The sequence below is a fragment of the Dermacentor albipictus genome, chromosome 3 (assembly GCF_038994185.2).
Source record: "Dermacentor albipictus isolate Rhodes 1998 colony chromosome 3, USDA_Dalb.pri_finalv2, whole genome shotgun sequence".
Classification (NCBI taxonomy): domain Eukaryota; kingdom Metazoa; phylum Arthropoda; class Arachnida; order Ixodida; family Ixodidae; genus Dermacentor; species Dermacentor albipictus.
Window position 1 is genome coordinate 172288330 of NC_091823.1, and position 20172 is coordinate 172308501.

At 47.3% G+C, this 20172-nt stretch overlaps 1 protein-coding gene and 1 long non-coding RNA gene across 7 annotated transcripts in view; one reads left to right on the plus strand and one right to left on the minus strand.

Annotated features, from left to right (window-relative positions):
• Positions 1-20172, minus strand: part of Sh (Potassium voltage-gated channel protein Shaker) — a 400727-nt gene that overhangs the window by 71332 nt on the left and 309223 nt on the right. For 3 of the 4 annotated variants that reach the window (XM_065432054.2, XM_065432052.2, XM_065432053.2), the window contains exons 2-3: positions 14653-14965; positions 11576-12370 (exon numbers count right to left, since the gene is read on the minus strand). In XM_065432054.2, coding sequence (XP_065288126.1) covers positions 11576-12370; positions 14653-14965 — 1108 coding nt within the window. Of the gene's footprint in view, positions 1-11575; positions 12782-14652; positions 14966-20172 lie in introns of those variants that run through there. The other variant, XM_070536286.1, reaches the window with a different exon arrangement.
• LOC135902124 (uncharacterized) lies at positions 12341-19911 on the plus strand. 3 transcript variants are annotated; one of them, XR_010564415.1, is made up of 3 exons: positions 12341-12474; positions 16963-17015; positions 18973-19911. It is a non-coding gene; the product is annotated as an uncharacterized lncRNA (long non-coding RNA). The 3 variants fall into 3 exon arrangements; XR_010564414.1 differs by having other exon boundaries at positions 12365-12478; XR_010564416.1 differs by lacking the exon at positions 12341-12474 and adding an exon at positions 14923-15060.

Sequence of the window (20172 nt, forward strand, 5' to 3'; positions counted from 1 at the left end):
AACGCTCTCTCTTCATTGCGCGCTGCCGGACCAAGTACCGTAGACAATCACGCAACACACTGCCGTCTCGGATACCGGTCTGAGTTTGACCCAGCTTTACGTAACACTTGCACAGAGATATGCTGGCTGTAGACGGAGCTGCATGCCGGTTGGAAGCGTGGCAGGTCTTGCTTAAGGACTACGATACGCTGAGCAATCACAGGAACCCCCACATGGAGGATATTGGAATAGTGCTAGAGTTTACTCACCGCCCAACCTGCGAACTTGAACGACGGTTTTGTTATGAACCTGGCTTTCATTTTTCACTAATAAAATCTCTTAAAAGCCCATAGATGCGGATAATCACTGCGAGAAATACGAACGCATTTGAAAGCACAAGAAAAGCCCCTTGGCTTTCAATGGAACACTTGGCGCAATAATATTGTGCTCTGACAAAGACACACCAAAGCACTGATGCACTGAATCAGATTAGGAATCCAGGAGTGTGCGATGAGGTGAGAGTTTTTTACGGCACTCTACATGCAATGTCGCGGAAACCTAGTAACGGTCTCATTGACACGAGACTCGTACTATCACCACAATGAATTCTGCGACATTTAGTCACCAACAATTATGGATTGATTAGCTGAACACTTTGAACACGGCAATTAATGCGTTGGTACGAAACAGGGTGAGGACTAGCAACTGTGTAAGGCAGAAAAATGTCCTTGCCTCTACTTGGATATTGTGAAGCTATGAACACCACACCGCAGCCTAATAAGATAATCACTCATTTCCTAAATTATTTCAAGTCAATACAGAAAATTGATTTGCCGCCGGTTAGGCCACATTTAAAGTATTTCATTCCAGTCTTTCAATTTGTCAGGTATGTTACGTGAAATCGGCATTTTTCTTTAGTGTAGAGAAGCTGCTGCCTTATATATTTCTTTCTTTAAATATTGTTACGCCCACAAAAGGGCGGAAGACTGAACAAACGTGTGCTAGCGTGCGCGAGAGAAATGCTAATTTGCGAACACTCGACGTGCGGTGCAGTGCACTCCTGTGACTGTATCACTGACAATAGTGCACTACTTCTGAAAGGCATAATGAGAGGCAGCAGGAGACGAATGACGTAATACAGACAGTAATACAATGACAAACGCAAAAATTACACCAGCCTTCATTGCATAGTCATTCCTTAAAAGGAAGCTTTAGCTCGGGTGCTCCTATCTAAATACATGTAAAAGGAGAATTCTATTTTCTCGGTAACCACTGCACCAAATTTGACGAGATTTGTTGCATTTAAAAGACAAAATTTAAATCTAGTGACTGTTGGTTTCGAATTTTTGAGTTACGACGTCAATGTTTTATTAAAAATTGGCAAAGATCAAAAATCTTCGAAAAACGAAACTATCAAGTTTACAACCCTCTAACTCAGCAACGAAAAACGATAATAAAATTCTGTGAATTGCATCTAATAGTACATCTAAAGCGAAAAAAATTGATATGTCACACATAAATCTTAAAAAATTTAGTGATATGGGAATACAGCTTTTGCAGACCTCTTGTAACCAACGTAGCAAAATCAGGTAAGAAGTAAAATGGTATGTCATATTTGTCCACTTTGAATGTTCTAATGGATGCCGTTTACAGAACCGCGATATCGGTTCTTGATGCAGAGCTATGAATTAGTAAACATTGTGCTTCTATATTTTTCAAACGGTCGGATGTTTGAAAATCTTTTTAACAAAATTCAAGCCCTCAATCGAAATTCCGCTTCAAACAGTCACTAGAATTTAGCTTTCTCTCTCACATATAACAAATTTCATTAAAATCGGTCCAGGCGTTATCTCAGAAAAGCGTTTTTGCTTTTTACATGTATTTGAATAGGCCGCGTCGGAGTTGGGCCGGAGCTAAAGCTTCCTCTTAAGCTGCGCAGTATAAAACCTAGAATTCTAACTTTAGAGAAACGTTGAGAAATACAACCTAGGTAACTTTCATTTGCTTCGAGAACGAAAACGGATGCTCATGTTTCTCGATGCTGGTGAAAAGTTAGCATTGAATTGAATTTCAAACATCTAGAAGCACTAAATCCCGACTTAATTTTCTCACTCAACATGCCGACACGTCTTCGACGATATCTCGACGGTTGACTTTCTTTTGTTAAAGGGACACTAAAGGCAAACAGTCAATCAAGCTAAACTGATAGATTAATGCTCGGGTATATCTAAGGCGTCAATATTATCCCGAACAGAGCCTTAGTAGCCGAGAAATTTAGGTAAATGCAGGACATGATTAGAGACTGCTCCGGGACATTGAAGCACATGCCTGATGACGAAAGCACTCCTCATTAAAAATCTGTCACTAGTAGTCACACACTCGTTATAAAAACATCGTTGTAGTGCATTATGAGACGAAAGAGAATGCTCTTTGTTCAGTTATATTTCATTTTTAGACAAAAAAAATGGCTGTGGCTTAGGTAAGGTTAAGCCCAGGATGCGAAGCATACTAGCCTTTATTTTAGTTGTTGAACCACTGTTTAGCCTGGTGAACTGCTGTTGCTTGGCTATATTTGGTTCGGCTAGACGAAGAAACAACTCATGCATTACTTCTTCGCCTTCAAGAGTGGAACGCGACAGCGTTCCCGTCGACCCGCCAAGGGGTGTAAGACAATGGGCTACAGGGCAGCGACTACGCGCCCCGCATTGGACGCGGTGAGCGTCGAGCAAAGCAGCGTTCGGCGCGGCAACGAAATGTGCGCCTGAGCAAGAGACGCACGCCTTAGAAACAGCGCGTTTCTAAGGCAACACCGCATTCACTAGAGGCGCTTTTGTACCGCTTTGAAGCGTTGTACTCGTGGCTCAGTGGTAGCGTCTCCGTCCCACGCTCCGGAGACCCTGGTTCGATTCCCACCCAGCCCGTCTTGCAAGAGTTGAGCCAAAGCCACTTCTCCTCTGTCGTGACGTCACGGTGTCACGTGATTTCATGGTCACCGCCGCGCCTGAGGAGCTGGGTTGAGCCCTCGTAATATGCTTCGCATAAAAAAAAATGGCTGTGGCTTAGGTAAGGTTAAGCCCAGGATGCGAAGCATACTAGCCTTTATTTTAGTTGTTGAACCACTGTTTAGCCTGGTGAACTGCTGTTGCTTGGCTATATTTGGTTCGGCTAGACGAAGAAACAACTCATGCATTACTTCTTCGCCTTCAAGAGTGGAACGCGACAGCGTTCCCGTCGACCCGCCAAGGGGTGTAAGACAATGGGCTACAGGGCAGCGACTACGCGCCCCGCATTGGACGCGGTGAGCGTCGAGCAAAGCAGCGTTCGGCGCGGCAACGAAATGTGCGCCTGAGCAAGAGACGCACGCCTTAGAAACAGCGCGTTTCTAAGGCAACACCGCATTCACTAGAGGCGCTTTTGTACCGCTTTGAAGCGTTGTACTCGTGGCTCAGTGGTAGCGTCTCCGTCCCACACTCCGGAGACCCTGGTTCGATTCCCACCCAGCCCGTCTTGCAAGAGTTGAGCCAAAGCCACTTCTCCTCTGTCGTGACGTCACGGTGTCACGTGATTTCATGGTCACCGCCGCGCCTGAGGAGCTGGGTTGAGCCCTCGTAATATGCTTCGCATAAAAATAACTCAAGACAACGAACTCTTGACAACGACGCGGGCAGTTGAAAGGCTTCGTGCTCGCTCGACTCTGCGCCGCCCACGCGTTCGCGTTTCAGTGCTTTCCTCATCGCGTAGTGCTGCGCTGGCTTTGCTGGATAGCGAAACTCGAACAAACTGCAAGTCGCAGAGAATTCTACTTTCATGTGATGCCGCGCGATGCCCCAACGGTCCAGGTCACTTGACCAAAAGCAGCTGTAGCGGCAAATCCACCGGTCCGTCCTGGCTCAGTTCCTCCATGGCCGCGCGTTTGCGTATTGTAGAAAAAATCTGCACCGTCGTCTGTCGGGCAACATTTTACTCCCCGGGAACAGCAATGGGCGGCGATAACGTCTGCAACGCAACCACTCTCAGGTTAGGTGGAGGGAGGTTTGAATCGCGATAAGGGTATTCGGACCACTCTGATGAAATTTTCTCGTAAACTGTTTTTTACTGGCATGAAACAAGCGTTGCGAGGTTTCTGGAATAGTATTTAAACAGTCTGCGTCGACCTAGTACTTGCATTTAGTCTATATTTAATGTCAATACCCGCCTATGGCGTCCATAAGACGTGCCGACAGCAGCAGAAAAAGAATATGCACCGGCAGCCGGCCTAATAAAGTACCGGCGGCTGTGCATTAGTTTAATACCAGCGCTGATGATCCACCAAAGCGGCATAATACTAGAATAACAAAATAGAGTAGTGCATGGTTTCGGTTGTTCAAACTGTAAAACAATGTGATCGTGTTACGTGAAAAGACAAATAAAAACGTATTGAGGTAGGCAAAACTGCCTCTAGCGTGAAGTTTCACACTAAGATTATCACTGGTGATGTCGCCAGCGACGCCAGCGTAGAAATGGTGGTCAGCTTCGTCTTCCAGGCTTCCGACAACGTTGAGAGTCGTTAAATAGTCGCATAGGTGTTTTTCATAACACGATAGGTGGTGCCCACAGCACGGCTGGACATTCGGCTACCGATTGACGCCAGCGGCCGGCCCGTTACATTAACGCGACAACATTAAGGGCCCCGTGTCGCAGAAAATACGGTGTCGGCGTCGGCGCCGTAGCCGTAGTTGGCGTCACGTGAGCGAAAATTGCCGTATATGAAAAGGCATAACTTTAAGTTGGAACGGATTGATGGGTGTAACAAATGCGCTCTTTTTGCGGTCGAGGTCATCGACAGAAATGTGACAATATCCTGACCGGGGGTCTATGGATGAGAAGCAGGTAGACCTGTGAAGACAGCCGAGGGCATCGTCAATCCACGGCAGGGTGTAGAGGTCCTTACGTGCGACTGTTCGAGGGATCGACGCAGAAGCGCCAGCTCCCATCCCTCTTCTTTACAAGGAGGACAGGTGATGCCCGTGGACTACAGGAAGGTTCTATGGCATTTTTGGTGAGCATGTCGGTGCATCACTTGTCGCTCAGCATAGGACACGGGGTAGGGACGACGTCGAATGGGACTGGCGTCTCCCGTGTGAGTCCCATGAGTTACAACGGAAGACTGGCCCAACGGGCGGTCATCAAAGTAAATAAACTCGCGATAGGAGATCAACAGGTGTCAGTGGTCGACAGCGTGTGCTGGGACGACGTAAGTTGCTGTCCTTTTGTCAAAACGGACATCGACTGAGCTGGACGAGGAAGTGGCCGACGAGGAAGCTACACCATCATGGGTCACAGAACACGCAATTTCGTCATGCAAGGTTAAAGGTTTAACATTGCAAGACGAAATTGCGCGTTCTGTGACTCGTGATGGCATAGCCTTCTATCGGTGTGAGGTTTTGTGAAGTGTTTTGACGATTTCTCCTGATGCTTTTTCGTAGGTATATATTTCGTGCAACTCGCTAATAAAGCAGTTGGAAGTCAGCGCTCTGTTCCTTTATCTGGCCGGCTCGGCTTGTTTCTTCCTTTGTATGTTGCGCTGTACCAGTTCTAGAATGCAATACCAACTCGGCCAATCCTCACCGCTAGTGAAATTGTGAGAAGCAAGATTGCAACAAAGAATCTTAAGCACAGTAACTCGATCTTCTAGCCATTAGGCAACGGGCGTTTGCCTCAGTAAAGGAGTAGAACTTCCTTAAAGATTTGCCGCGTGCAAGCCAGCCCGCTGAGACGATTGGCGCGTTTTATTAACACCCCGCATGCGTTTTCGCCGCCATAAATAATTACACGTAAAAATACTGATTTCTTTAGTTTTAATATGTTTTCGGAAGAACATTACTGAAATTACCTGTACGGTTTCCCTTTGCCTCAGAATTTGAACGCCAGGTGGCGAAAGATGTCTAGACGTGTTCGTGTTCTAATAGCAGAGGCTTGTCCACGGAAGAAGCTGTATTCCAGCATCTCAGGTTAGGGAACTTTTCTTGCTGAAACGAAGTGCCTATGCAGACTGTGCCAGCCACACAGACGCCGTCGTCTGGCGCCATCGTTTTCCCCCGCATAGTAGCCGAGGTGCGGTGGCCATAGGAAGTGCCGGCGGGGCTTCTGCAGCGAAGCATCGCGTCTCCGACATCGCGTGCCAGCGCGCGTTGTCAGAACACCGACGCCGCAGCGAAGCGTTAGTTGCAATGAAGCAAACTGGGCCCGCACACGCGCAGGTACCCCGCCGTTACTGCAGACCCAGAAACAACGTGCAGCTGCGCACGCTGCGACTCAACGCCGGAGGCGGCCCGGGCGCTGCGGCAACAGGAGGCCTGAGGTCCCTGGGTAAAAAAAAAGTTTATCGCCTGAAGGAGGCTAAGCGACAACGTCGACAAAACCCTGCTGGTCAAAAGCGCACAGCGGACGCACGCATCGTGCCCGCCGTGAACGGTCCACGCAAGGCCACGACGCCGACAAGAGCCTGTAGTTCTAGCCGATGCTGCTTGCGGTCAGCGAGTTCCCTCTGTTCGTGTGTCCACACACGCTACACGACGCGCGCTTACTTCGCTTACGTTTGCTGCAGCCACAATACTGCCACTACAGCTACGAGCGTCACACTGCGTTGAAGAGATGAAGATGGGCTAGTTGGTTGCTGGCGCGTTCGGAGGACAGGACACAGAAAGAATGCACACAGGACAGTCGCCGAAATCCAACTCAATTGAAGTTCAGCGACTGTCCTCTGTACATTCTTTCTGTGTCCTTGCCTCAAAACGCGCCATTATAACCATGTTCCAACAATCCTCACACTTCGTGTAATATTCTAACATATTGCTAACGCATTCACTGCTTCGTCCTTATGACGAAGGTGCACAATGTTTTATCGATATGAATTAAATGAAGAGCTTGGAAATTTTAATGGTGGCGGCTACATTTCGTCGCAGGGAAAATAAATAATGAAAGCATGAAAAACATTGGAAAACGCTGAAGAAAGTCTAACACGAAAGTTTGTGAAATTGCGCGCACCAGTAAAGGAAGGTGCAGAAGAGAGCGCAAGGACACCCAGAGAGGTACATAGTTACGTAAATTAGCGAAAGTACGCAAAAATGTGGCAGAAAGCGCAGAAAATTTGACAGCTTTGTGAAAGACGAAACATATACGTAGCCAAACAGAACTATATAACACCACACAAAACTACACAACTACCCTGCATATCACAAACTAATTTTGGAAGCCACTCATATGACTTGTTATACTTGGAGATAATTGAAACAGTGGGCTCGGACTCGTAGACTTTATTTTTTTAACTTTCCGAAAAAGATTTCTAAACCTACAAGTGTTCTGTTCTGTCGCCCGCTATTGACTCTTCATGCTCTTGATGCTGTAAATTCTGGGCAACAAAATTAACTCTGCATTTGTCTTCAATTTCAGCTCGTGCGTAGATTACTTCCGCGTTTCTGAATATCAGAAATAGGACGAAATGTTTCCATTATGTTTCCTGACATGAATTACTAGCCTGAAACGCCACGGTGAAACGTAGATTATAAAATACAATTATATTAACTCTCCTTTTGGTACCACATCCAATTCTGCTACTATGCTTAGAGGTTGTAATGTGCGCGATGCCACCAGTGATTAGTGTCGCTTCACATTCTTTCTACTATTCGTCTACATTCAGAACACTCTAAAAGCAAATAGTTTCCTGGAATACAAAAGCATTCTCATGTCGTGAGCAGTACTTCCGAGACATCCTCTATATTTTTATACACATTATCGAAAGAGTCGTCGTTTACCTATGTACTGAAAACCACGTAGTAAGTTGATATGCTTGATAAAGTAAATGATATACGCGATCTAAACAAACGCTGAGACTTGCGACGTACTACAACTAAGTCAAAAGAAAAAAACAAACCATCGCTTTCTAAGCAAAGCCACGCAAACGCTAAAAATTTCAGTGTGCTACCTATTCTTCCCAGCGTGGGTGAATGACGGCAGCGCCCAATTTTCCCGCAGAAATTTTTTATGCAAAGCTCTATGGAGTACAGTGACGTAACTGGCCAGTGAAACGGCGTAGTTGTTTTACGCAAGTGTCATGTTAATACCAAAACGAGGAAATCTGGCGCTACAGTTGTTCAATAACCCTGGCAATCTTGGATAGTGCATTGATTTTTCCGAGATTTGGCAGCTTGTCACATTTAGCTTAGTTGAGAGAGCAAGTTGTGGCTTCTTGTGTTCATGCTTCTGGTTATTTTGTATTACATGCCAGTAGCACAGCGTTTCTCTAGGAAATGCGAGTACTATTTACGTGAAAAGACTGTTTCGTTCTATGACATGAGAGAGGGTCACATGAACATGGATGCTTGAAGCGACTAACGGTGGTAGAAAGAATGTCCCTGAAGCCAAATTTCTACAAGGAAACATGCCGAAAGATTCACTTTCGCGACATTACTTGCTCTACCAGAGTTAATAATTTCGTTCTATGCAGGAATTACACGAGAATAAGTCTCGTTACTTATGAGCATGCACTTTGGCAGATGCGGTTAATACTTCGGAAGACAAACTAAGCAGTGGAAAATATTTGAGACGCTTTTCATTTTTAGTTTTCTGAAAACGTATGACGGTAAAAATTTAGGTTAAATGAAGCTTACTAGTGGCACACGATCTGTTTTCTATGACAGCCTAGGTTAGAACAGAAACAGTAAGGTGTATTTCAGTTAAAAGCCCTAAATTTAGACAAGTCCATGCCCTACCCATTATTAACACGACGGATCAAACACTGTATTAGCGAGAGAAGATTAGTGGCGGTAAATTTTCCTCTAGATTTTAGTATAAAATTGTATTGTACTTGACAAGCACTCAGGCAACGACAGGACAGTCAAGCCGGCGATTAGGTCCAAGGTGGTTCAACCTTACGAAGAACGTAGCGCTGAAACATGGCACTAAAGGGGAGACAGGCACTGCCTTCAACGATTGACAATATTTATTTGTCTCTTTGCGTTAAACGGTGGTTCAAGCTCTATAAACGAAGAAAATATGCTGGCTGGCGTCTCAACACCAATACATCATAATATTTTTTTATACGAATCCGGAGCCGAATTCACAAAATTTTTCGTTAGTCTTTGCAATTGGCCGGCCTCCTTCGCTAATGATATGCACAGCGCCCGGATTGGCTGATAGTTTTCTTCCGGGCAATCACAGCCTAAGAGCTTTTGTGAATACGAAGTGAGGGCTCGCATTCACAAAAGTTCAGTACCCAGGAGGTGTATGGCGTGATAACGTCGCAGTAAAATGAAACGTTCCAGAAATGTGCGCAGCACTCTCGTTTATTGTTAGTGCCAAGGTCGTCTACCTAGCCTCGCTGCTAACTGATGTCCGCTAATTACAATCTGTGTCATGAAGTCATAGTAACGTCGATGACGCCAGGTCCGTGTTTCTAGACCAAATTTAGCATCAAGTCAAACTACCTTATAAGTGCTTCCCAACAAGCATACTTGCTAAGTGTCAAGAAGCGTGCGGTGTAGCTTCTACAATTTGGTAAATATTTGTCGCTGCTATAATCGTCTTCGGGACGCAACTGTACGAGAGACTTCAGAAGCCTGTGCGGCCCACAACAAAGGCGCACCCTGTGTCCATCCCCAGCGCTTGTTGGAAAAAAGCGTGATTGCTTAAACACTGTGCAAACGTTGTGCAGGAAAAGATAAGTGTCAATTCTGACAGGTCTACATTACGGATGCGTACCTTACAAGGCGTCGAGCAGGTAAGCACAATCTCTGCCTTGCTAATAACTGCAAGCCTGTAAGTATCATTGAAATCGTCAAGTAAACAAATACTCGCATTATTCGCAATGATTACCAGGGTGTACTTCAGCAACGATCCGTGCGCAGGGCGATATTGCGGGTCAACTTCGCAGAAAAAGTAGGTATGCCATACCGGAATAGCCAAGGTCTATGAACAGTTTTTGAGAGCGATATGGAGAAACCTAGAGTAATGGTTGTGTTCTTCATTAGCCTGGTCACCGACCAACATTACGTTCGCTACAGCGAGCCTCTAGGAGTACTGGTGCTGTCATGTCCAACCATACCAGCAGTTACGTGAAACTGCTGCTCCGGTCGGGAACACGTGCGGGGGAGCTCGACAGAAAAAGAAACTTCTCCAGGTCCAACGTACATATTGGAACCTATGTGACGCGCGAAGGTTTTGTGAAGCAGTTAAATAAATGCTATAGCAACTTTCTCTTCTGCAGAGCATGACGATTACGCAGAGACCCTCCCACTACATGACCTTCTCGACCGCGGATTACAACGTCTCCTGAATCGGTCTATCTTGCTCTGACACTTGTCCCCAGAGTCGGCCCCCTTTGCTGTTACATTGTCTACGGGATCGGCCACGCTGCACGGCAGCAAAGAAAGCTTCGCCGTATTGAAGGACTCGTGCGCTCGAAAGCGTATAATTCTTGCACCGTGCGTATTTAGGTACCGCTTGTTGTTTCAATGCATAATTCCATAGAGCCCGCCAACTTGTAGGTGTAATACATGTGAGTCCATACATATAAGAATGATGCCATGAGTGGGTTATTGGGCAAGGCAATCGCGGAGGAACCCAGCAGAAGCAGCCACGGTCCGCTTTAAGACATCGCCTTCGGGACAAAGACGTGTCCGAGATTGCACAAGACGATAGCTGTATGGGAGCGCAGGTTTATTGCCTCTCACACGCCTAATATAGTCACAATAGTTCCTACTAATTTCAACATTTGAAGATGACTTGCCGAGCTCACCCATTTCGCAATGACCATGAAATGACAGTCGCAATTCCCCATTATTGGCAGGAGCCTAGCAACCGCTTTTCTTTTTCTTTTTTCAGATGCGACTGAACTCGGGAAGAGGTGTGTTAGGTACAAGGATGTCGTAGGTAATGGTCGTCGGTGGAAGAGAGGGTACAATTTGGAACACAAGTATTTTCTTGGTCCAGAGCTCTGAGGTTTTAGGACTCATTATCCGAAACGATGGAGCACTGCTTGTGCTGGTATGATTACCGAATCACGCTATATCTACAGCCTACATCGTTATTACGCTTGCTTAAACAAGTTTATATTGACTATACTAATGTGTACTTAAGATATAGACAGGCAGCAGTACGGATAAGCAACTTGACTCGACTGCATAACGAATTTTCTCCCGAATACTTTATTTATGGTTAAGAGAAGGAAGTGGAGCTCGACAGGAAAACTGATGTGTAGAAAATGTGACCGGTGGTTCGTAAGACTGACAAAGCGAAGAAAACGTGGTAGAAGGTGACAGAGAGTTGGGTGGACTGGTAAGATTAGAGAATGGCCGGGATTGTGGGCGGCTCCTTTGGCGCAAGACAGGATTAACTGACGACGCCTGCGAAAAGCCGTTCAGACAGATGCCTAAATGCATAGTGTGAAAGTTACCATGAAAAGAGCCTAAATGCAGTCGTTTTCGATTTTTTTTCCTGCAGTCATCGCGACGATGACAGCCCTAGCTTTCACGCCGAGTACCACGTAGTTGACCAACTATAGGATGCGGTTCCGCGATCAGCGGTGGCGCCGTCACAGAGCGACAGCGTGGACGCGCACCTTGAAGTAGGATCGGTCTGAGTCGGCCTCTGCGTAGTAGACGGCCGACGAGAAGAGTATGACTCCGATGAAGAGGAAGAATATGAGCAGGCCCAGCTCGCGCATGGAGGCGCGCAGCGTGCGGCCCAGGATCTGCAGGCCCTTGGAGTGGCGCGACAGCTTGAAGATGCGGAAGACGCGCACCAGCCGGATGACCCTCAGTATGGCCAGGCTCATGGCCTGGTTCGAGCTCTTGTCCGGCGGCAGGAACCCGGGCCCTTCGCGCTCTCGCGCGATCACGGTGCCCAGCGTGATGAAGTACGGGATGATGGCGACGAGGTCGATGCTGTTCATCACGTCTTTGAAGAACGCCAGCTTGCAGGGGCAGGCGCAGAAACGCACGAACAGTTCGAACGTGAACCACACGATGCAGCACGTCTCGATCAGGAAGAACGGCTCGGTCAGCTTGGGCACTTCGTCCTCGACCACGCGCGTCATGTTGTTGCCGGCGGGGAACATGCGGTAGTGCTTGAACTCGGGCAGCGTCTCCAGGCAGAAGATGACGATGGACAGCAGGATGACCACCACGGACACGATGGCCACCACGCGGGCGGCCTGCGAGCTCTCCGGGTACTCGAAGAGCAGCCACACGCGCCGCTGCAGGTCGCGGCCGGGAAGGGGTCGCTCCTCCTCCTTGATGAAGCCCTCGTCCTCGCGGAACTTGTTGAACGTGCCCTCGCCCAACTCGTAGAACTTGATCTCCTCGGCGAACACGTCCAGGGGAACGTTCACTGGTCGCCGCAGCCGGCCGCCGCTCTGCGAAAGACACCGCGCAAGGAAAATCCCGCTCGGGCAAAAGACAGTGGCAACGCGCAGACCGCATGTGGTAAACTGGATCGAGAACGCAGCTGCATCGAACAGTAGGTACTTACGTAACGTGCGTAATCCTAGCGTTTTCTACGTGAATTCCTTTTGCACCTCTAACGCTAAAGCACGCTTTGTAACGCAACAAAATACCTTGCGTCACGATCGCGATGTATTCAGCTCTGCTGTTTGCTCGTTATCTGACTTCTGTCTTTGATTGCTTCAAAAATTTTTGTTTCGTTTCGTATCACTGTTGTTTGAAATATTCTGTTCTGTTCTTTAGTTCCATATTCTCTGTGCAACACAAGTGCATCAATATTAAGGCGTAAGGCTGTTCTTGGGCATCCAGAAAATAAATAAATGAAATGAAATGAAACAATCTGTGGTACAGAGTTCAGTTTGGAGGGAAACGCACTCCTTCCGATGGGGCGGTATAATGGGACATCGCGTTTTGCGCGCTGTTTAACGTACCGCTAGTAGACAAAATTAATGCAGAGCCATTCGCATAGGCGCCTCTCATAGTCTGCGTTGCTTGGAGACGTTGAACCCCGCAAACGATCAAGAACATAAAAAAAAAATAGAAAGAAGCGAAAGCCGGTTGGCATCGTGGTCTTGAATGTATACGACTATTTCAGTACGTTTTCCATATTCTCTCAAAACACTTTTAAATAACCCACGCTTTTATGTTTGCGTACATCGTGACATTCACTTTATTATTGAACAATTCGAATGGTCGATAATATAACGGCGTCTCATCCGTCTAAACATGACACCGGTATGTGCCACAATTTGATTTATTCTAAAAGCCGCATACAAGCACAGATCTTATGAGCCGAGTTATGAGCAGGTAACTTTGACCTTCGTCAGCAGCAATGTGCTCGTAAGCTAACTGGCGTAGTGCACGCTCGTTCTTACGAATTTCAGCGCACGCAATATGAAATCATCGTGCGAGGGAAAAGCGGCCACGCGCATGCGTTCTACATACTTCAGATGACTTCGGACATTTCATCTGAGACCGCACTGCCACGCCAACCTGCAACAGTAATGCCTTAAACCGACTCATCTACCCTATAAAAGGTGTTTCAGCTGAATTGTCTATGTTCGCGTATGTTTGACGAGCCAGATTCGCTTGCTCTTTATCTGGCATACATCAATTACGCAGTAGCAAGCCCCGCTCTGGAAATTGTGCTGCTGCAATTGATTTACAAATCACGGAGCATCAAGAAAAAGTTTTAAAATATTTTTTATTTCCTCATAACCGTCATTGGACATGTTATACCTTAAAGCCTGCAAATAGTAAAAAGCGATTGGCAGTTATAATTGGCGACGGAATTGACACACTTGAGGTAAGAAGCGTAAAAAAAATGCTCCCAGTGCTTCTCTGAAGCACGGAACACCAGTTTGACCATCAAGCATTGCTGCTAAGGAAATGACGTATTTTGTTGGATTTGGTCAAAATTAGTACAACATTAAAAGCTGAAAGCAAATAGCACATGATCGCGAGCAAGTTCTTATGTACCTCACCATTCAGTGTGTTAATGTGTATCCAACGGCATTCTCGCCACTGGTGGCGTCGAGGAGGTACTGGCGCGTCGTTTAAGTGCGAATCAAACGTGCCAACAACGACGTACCAGGAATGAGTACACGAAGTTTTAATTAGCGCTGCACTGGGATCGCTGATACGTTAACATGGACGCCTGATTACTCCGACACAGAACAACTCGAATGAGTCGAAATTAAGCGGGAGTCTTTTGGAAAGTACAATTGACAGTTACACCTACGACACTCTTCGCTCTCTTGTAGTCACATGTGGAGTAATGTGGACTACGACGAAGTCCGGATTCAGAGAGGTTGATACTGTTTCATAGGTTCGTCTGTGACATTTGGGATGCTAAAGAAGCGCGACAGATATAGACGAAGAAAAGGCGTGAGAAATTTGCCCAAGCTGTAACCAAGTCAAAGCCAACTGGCTCAGGCTACTATCCTGTTCACTTACGATGCCATCGCTCCCGTATTTCAGCATTTGTTAAAGCTATACCGATGATCTTATCAAATAACTCGCGGCGGGATTGCTCTTTCAGCCGCTCCTGACGTGCATAAAAATGGAGCGGCAGTCACTTCAAGGTGGGGGCATTGCGGCGAACAAGCATTGGAAACTCGCGCTGGCGCATTTTTTTTTCTCTCTCTCTCTCAATGCCGCTGCGGGGGTGTTTTTCTGCAAAGCGCGCACGTGCCTGGTAGTAGTAAAGGATGGCGTCGAAGCTGGGCCTGTTGCGGTCGAAGAAGTACTCGTTGCGCAGCGGGTCGAAGTAGCGCAGCCTGCGTCCCGGGTCCCCAAGCAGGGTGTCCGGGAACTGGTGCAGGGTGCGCAGCTGCGTCTCGAACCGGAGCCCGCTCACGTTGATCACCACCCGCTCGCAGAGGTCGTGCTCGTGCGGGATGGGCTCGAAGTTGCCGCCGCCAGGAGGCGACACGAGCCCGCCGCCGCCCGACAGCCCCGCTTCGCAGCCGCCCGTCGCATCCTCGCTGCTCAGCTTGGGCAGAGACCTGCGCCAGGGGGGAAGCCGCGGTCAAGGCCTCGGGCGAAAGATGCGACCACACGTGGAGACGGCAGATGGGATATAAGCAGGGCTCGGCCCACGGTCGTTTTCTTTAATTATTTCTCTCTCTACATTCAAACTTAAGTTTTCTGTGCATCATGAACCAGGCTCAGGTGAAATGCCTAAATCAACAGCTAGCTGAGGCACGCCTACTATGAAAGGGAGATAGATCTTTTATTCACAAAACTAAAATACTGGGAGTAAGTCTCAAACTCGCGTTGCGTTTCCAGACTATATGAACATACTCACCAGCCAGGTAGAGGACAAGATTGAGACGTACGAGTTTCCCCAAGAAATTTCCGCAATCTTTTATAATCATGTCCTTCGGGCCGGACACGTACCGTTAATTTCAAAATTCGCACCCAAGCTACCTCCTAACCGCAGCAATTTCTTTTAGAGTTTCTGTGCATGTATCATCTCCTGCCTGACAGGTTCGCACAGCTCAATCATCTCACACAAGAGCTCGCGGGCGCCCTTCCCCTCTCCCCACAACTCGAGCAGCGGTCCACTGACGTCACGAGAAAGAGCGCGGAGGTGCATTTGTTATGGTTGCGAACGCACGAATGAAGTGACATGCTCAGGTGCACTGCTAAAAAGAAGCGCTGCCGCAAATTACGACAAATATCTTGGCAGCTCCATCTCCAACGCGAAAGTAGCTAAGACGTGCCCACACGGACACAAAAGAAGCGAACCAGAACACGCCGACTATCAACTCAAAGGCGCACCATGTGCCCTTAAGTCAGCCACACGTGCGGGCATACGCGAGAGATAGCTGTGTAGGCCTTTCATTTCTTCTGTATGCAAATTATTCGAAGGCTGGCTCAAGCATGCCCTTACCCTACTATTGATATGCCAGACCTCGAACATTAGACGCCTTTCTGCGTTCTTGTACTAGTATAAAACAGCGCGTGTATCGAAGTATGGCGTGCATTTACAGTCTCGACAGTGCAAAGAAAAGGTTACATGGCGGCCCAACGGTCAACGACCCTTTACGCTCTACGAATCTCTGATTAACGCAACGGCCTGTCTGCTCTATGCAGAGGAGTTCGCAGCTAATATTAACACTATGTACCAAACCCATACGGACTCCAAGTATTTAATCGTGAAAACGACGGCAGGTCGTCATTTAATTAGGCGTACACCGCGGCGTATTGTTCAAGGCAGCAAATCGCATCGCGTTGTTATCTCGAACAATTTCTTCTTTTTTTTTCAAGTGGTAATCGTGACGCCTTCTTTCTCTCCTTGTTCCCGACAATGGAAGCGTCTTCTGGCTTGTCAAAATTATTTGTCACAAATACTAACAAGACCGGTGAAGTGACGGCTGGCGTTCATGCTTCCAAGCTCAAAGTAGGTCTTCGCAGTGCAGAAAGCAATGAAACGTTGGTAACCAGAAAAGCTGGACTCTTGCAATAACTTAATCAAAGGACTTTTGTACGAGCCCGTTCCTCTTGATCAGAACACCAATGCATTTCTCCGCAAAGTTGTAATGTGATAACTTTATTCGGAGTCCGGGCCATTGGGAGGCCTGGGCCTGGGGTCGCCTAGATGGCCACTGGGAGCTGCTGCTCCCGTGCGGCTTCCTTGGCTCGCTGGAGGGCCCAAAGTTGGTCTTGGAGTTCTGAGCTGAGCAGCACGGCCGACCACCACGCTCGTAGATTTCCCGGGGAGACTGCCATTTTATTTTGGTATATTTCACATCCCCACAACATGTGTTGAAGGGTGGCTCTAACAGACTTGCATAGCTTGCACATATCGGTCTCGTATATATCGGGGTAGAACGTTTTTAGTTGCACGGGACTCGTATAAGTTTCTGTTTGTAATCGCCTCCAAGTAACGGACTCAGCTCTGTTCAGTTTAGTGTGAGGCGGTGGTAATAGTCGCCTCCGATTTTGATAGAATTTGGTAATATCACTAAATCTTGTTAATATATCCTTTTCTCTACAGATTTCCACCTCCGCGTTCTCCTGACCGATGGTAGTCACTCTTTGCTGAGCTCGGTGAGTAAGACTTCGAAATTTGCGGTGTGCTACCTCGTTGAGGTTGATTGCGGGAGTGCCTGGAGTCGTATGCGCTGGGAATCCGAGCAATTGCCTGCCGTTCTCTGCGTTGCAGAATTTCGCTTCGTTGACTCTGATGATGTGCCATGCCCCAGGAGAGATCCTACCTTTTGCATAATTTCTAATGGCCGCTTGAGAATCGCTAATGAGATATTGAGCATTCGTGGAGACCAATGCTAGTGCAATGGCTACCCCCTCTGTTGTCTCGGAATGTTTGGTGTTAACTGAAACGCTTATAAGGGGCTTTTGGGTGTCATCTACGATTACTGCTACGTAGCTATTATGTGTGGGTATTCAGCTGCTTCTACGAAGGTTGCTCTTTCGTCTGACTCAAAGCTTCGGATCATTTTCTTTGCTCTGCTCTTGCATCTGCCGTCGTTGTAACCTGGATGCATGTTCTTGGGTATATTTGGTACTAGGAGTTTGTCACGAATTTCTCTCGTTATCGTCCTGTTTTCCCCGTATAGATTGTGGTAATTCATTCCTAGTTTGCTTAGTATATGCCATCCCGTTTTGGTTTTGGTTAGTCGTTCTGCCTGAGATGTTTGTAGTGCTTCTATGAGTTCGTCCAGTGTGTTGTGGAGTCCTAACTTTAGGAAGAGATCCGTGCTAGTACTGATCGAAATCTCTAGTGCTAGTTTGTATGCTTTTTTTATCAGGTTGTTAATTTTAGTCTTTTCAGTTGCACACCAATTGCGGAAGGCTGCTATGTATGTGATTTGACTGATTACGAATGATTGTAACATATACCCAGTTACAATGATAGGATTTCGCAAAAACCTTTCGACACAAGATGCGATGCTCCAACTTAAGCATCAGATAATCGATTATAAAACGCGCTCTACAAGGGCCATCTTGGGCCTTGATCTTAAAAAGGCTTTCGATACTGCCAACAACGCAACCGTATTGGAAAACATCGAGCGAATAGGACTAGGGCAACGGACGTATAGCTACGTCAAGAGCTTCCTATCAGATAGGCAAGCAGTCATCTCCGTCGGAGGGCTCACGTCGCCCGAGATCGACATAGAGGGGTGGGGGAACGCCGCAAGGCGCTGTTATCTTGCTGATGCGGTTTAATATCGTTTTGATGGGACTCACCGAAAAATTAAATCACATAGAGTCCCTGAATCACACAATCTACGCGGACGATATTACTATCTGGACCTTTGATGGCAGCGAAGGATCAATAGAACAACGACTCCAGACTGCAATAAAGACAATAGAGGAACACCTCATAGGAACAGGCCTCACATGCTCTGCAGAGAAATCTGAACTTCTATTGTACCACCCCACACTTAGGGAGAGGCCTCCCTAAGGATACGACAGAAACAAGGCTCATAAGGAAATCAAGCCACACACCAAGAACGGGCGGAATATCCGAATAGTCAACCAGCTCAAAGTGCTGGGTCTAGTAATCGAGAACAAAGGCACAAATGGGAAAACCATAAGTAAGTTAGACACAAAGGTAACAAACGCCATGGGGATTAATCAAACGAATTACTAAGAATTACCAGGGTATGAAGGAAGAAAGTATCCGCAAAGTTGGGGAATTAATATATCAAAACTGGTGTCATCCTGAGAATTCGTTCCACGTGGATCCGCCTTAGGAACTCCACTGCTAGAATTTGTAAATTGAGATATGGGTCATAAGGTAATTAGTTAAAACAGTAATTATTGATTGAGTTAATTAGTCGTATATGTATTTCAATTTTGTTTGCAAGTAATATCAGCCTCTTCGAGTAGACCAGCTCATGAACTAGAATTGTGCTATACGCCACAGGCAACCTTTAAAATATTTTGAAAGTGTTTGCTGAAACACCCGGTATATGAGTATATGAGTAGTGCAAGCCGCAGAACTTGTAAGGGTACAGTTTTTTTTTTTGGTTGTTGTTAACAGGCCTCAAGCAGTACCAAAGCAGACGAAGTGTTCACGTGTTGGTTGACGCCATGACGCAAGTTCCAACACGCCGCCTCAGAAATGTCTCAAAGCGCCGACGACGGCTGCGGGGCGCTCGGGCTGACTCGCGCCGCCACGCGCCTGCAGCTGCGCCACGACACGAACCCCGATCGGAGTGCGCGGTTGTCCGAGCAGCTCGGCGGCGACAGGGCTTGTCGCGGATCACCGCGGCGGCCGCGGTGTCTACGCTGCGCAGCAGACGCACCCATGTACAGCTGTAGTGCTTGTAGTACAACATTTGCAATGTGCACGACCAAGCTTTGTACCGCACCAACTTGAACGACGGATAGCAGCCCAAGTCAGATTTCGCATTTTGAAGTTCTATCAGTAGCAGACGTAAGTGCGGTCTGAGCGTACCCCGGTTATGATGTCGAAAAGCCACGCGTTGTGGGTCATGCGTCACTTCCGGCAAGCGATAACGGCGGCGAGCTTTTTTTTTCCTTTTCATCTTTTCTAGTTTCGTTATCGAAACCGGGTGTTTTTGCCAGCCTTTCATGGCGCTCTCATTCGTATCGCAAGCATCAAATTTTTAACGGAGGTACCTTTGAATCTACACTACCTTAATCTACGCTTCTCACGCGGTCCAAAATATCGTTCCAGTTGGCGTTCAAGTAACGTCAGACGTACGTACACTAGATGCTTGCGATTGTTGCAGCGACATTAAGTACAGCTTTGCTATGATCTCTACTTACGGTCCTGCAGCTCGCAAAATTCTGCGCGAAAGAAGTTTGGTTAAGCAGAAGTCCTTTGCAAGAAATTGCATTACTCGAAACGCGTCGTCGATGGAGCCGCCTCGCAAAATCTGCGAAGCGTGAACTTCGGCCGCAGCCATTCAAGGATTCCAAATAGCCTTTAAATATAATTGTTTCTTCTTGCGTACAGGCTCGTTCTCAAAGGTACATTAGCTGGCACACGATGTAGCAGATCCCGCCGCGCTGAGCAGACGGTAGAAGCAGACGACGGAGACAGGCGAGCACGTCCCGTCAGTAACGTCAGTGAGGGATAGATGCAGCCACTGCGGAGAGTGTCGCGCTGGCCGAGCCGGCGAGTGTGTTTACACAGCATCCCGTGTCGCCCTATAGACACAGCAAATCCAAGCGCCGAGCCTCGCATTTCATCGTCTGCTGCGTTCCTTCGGTT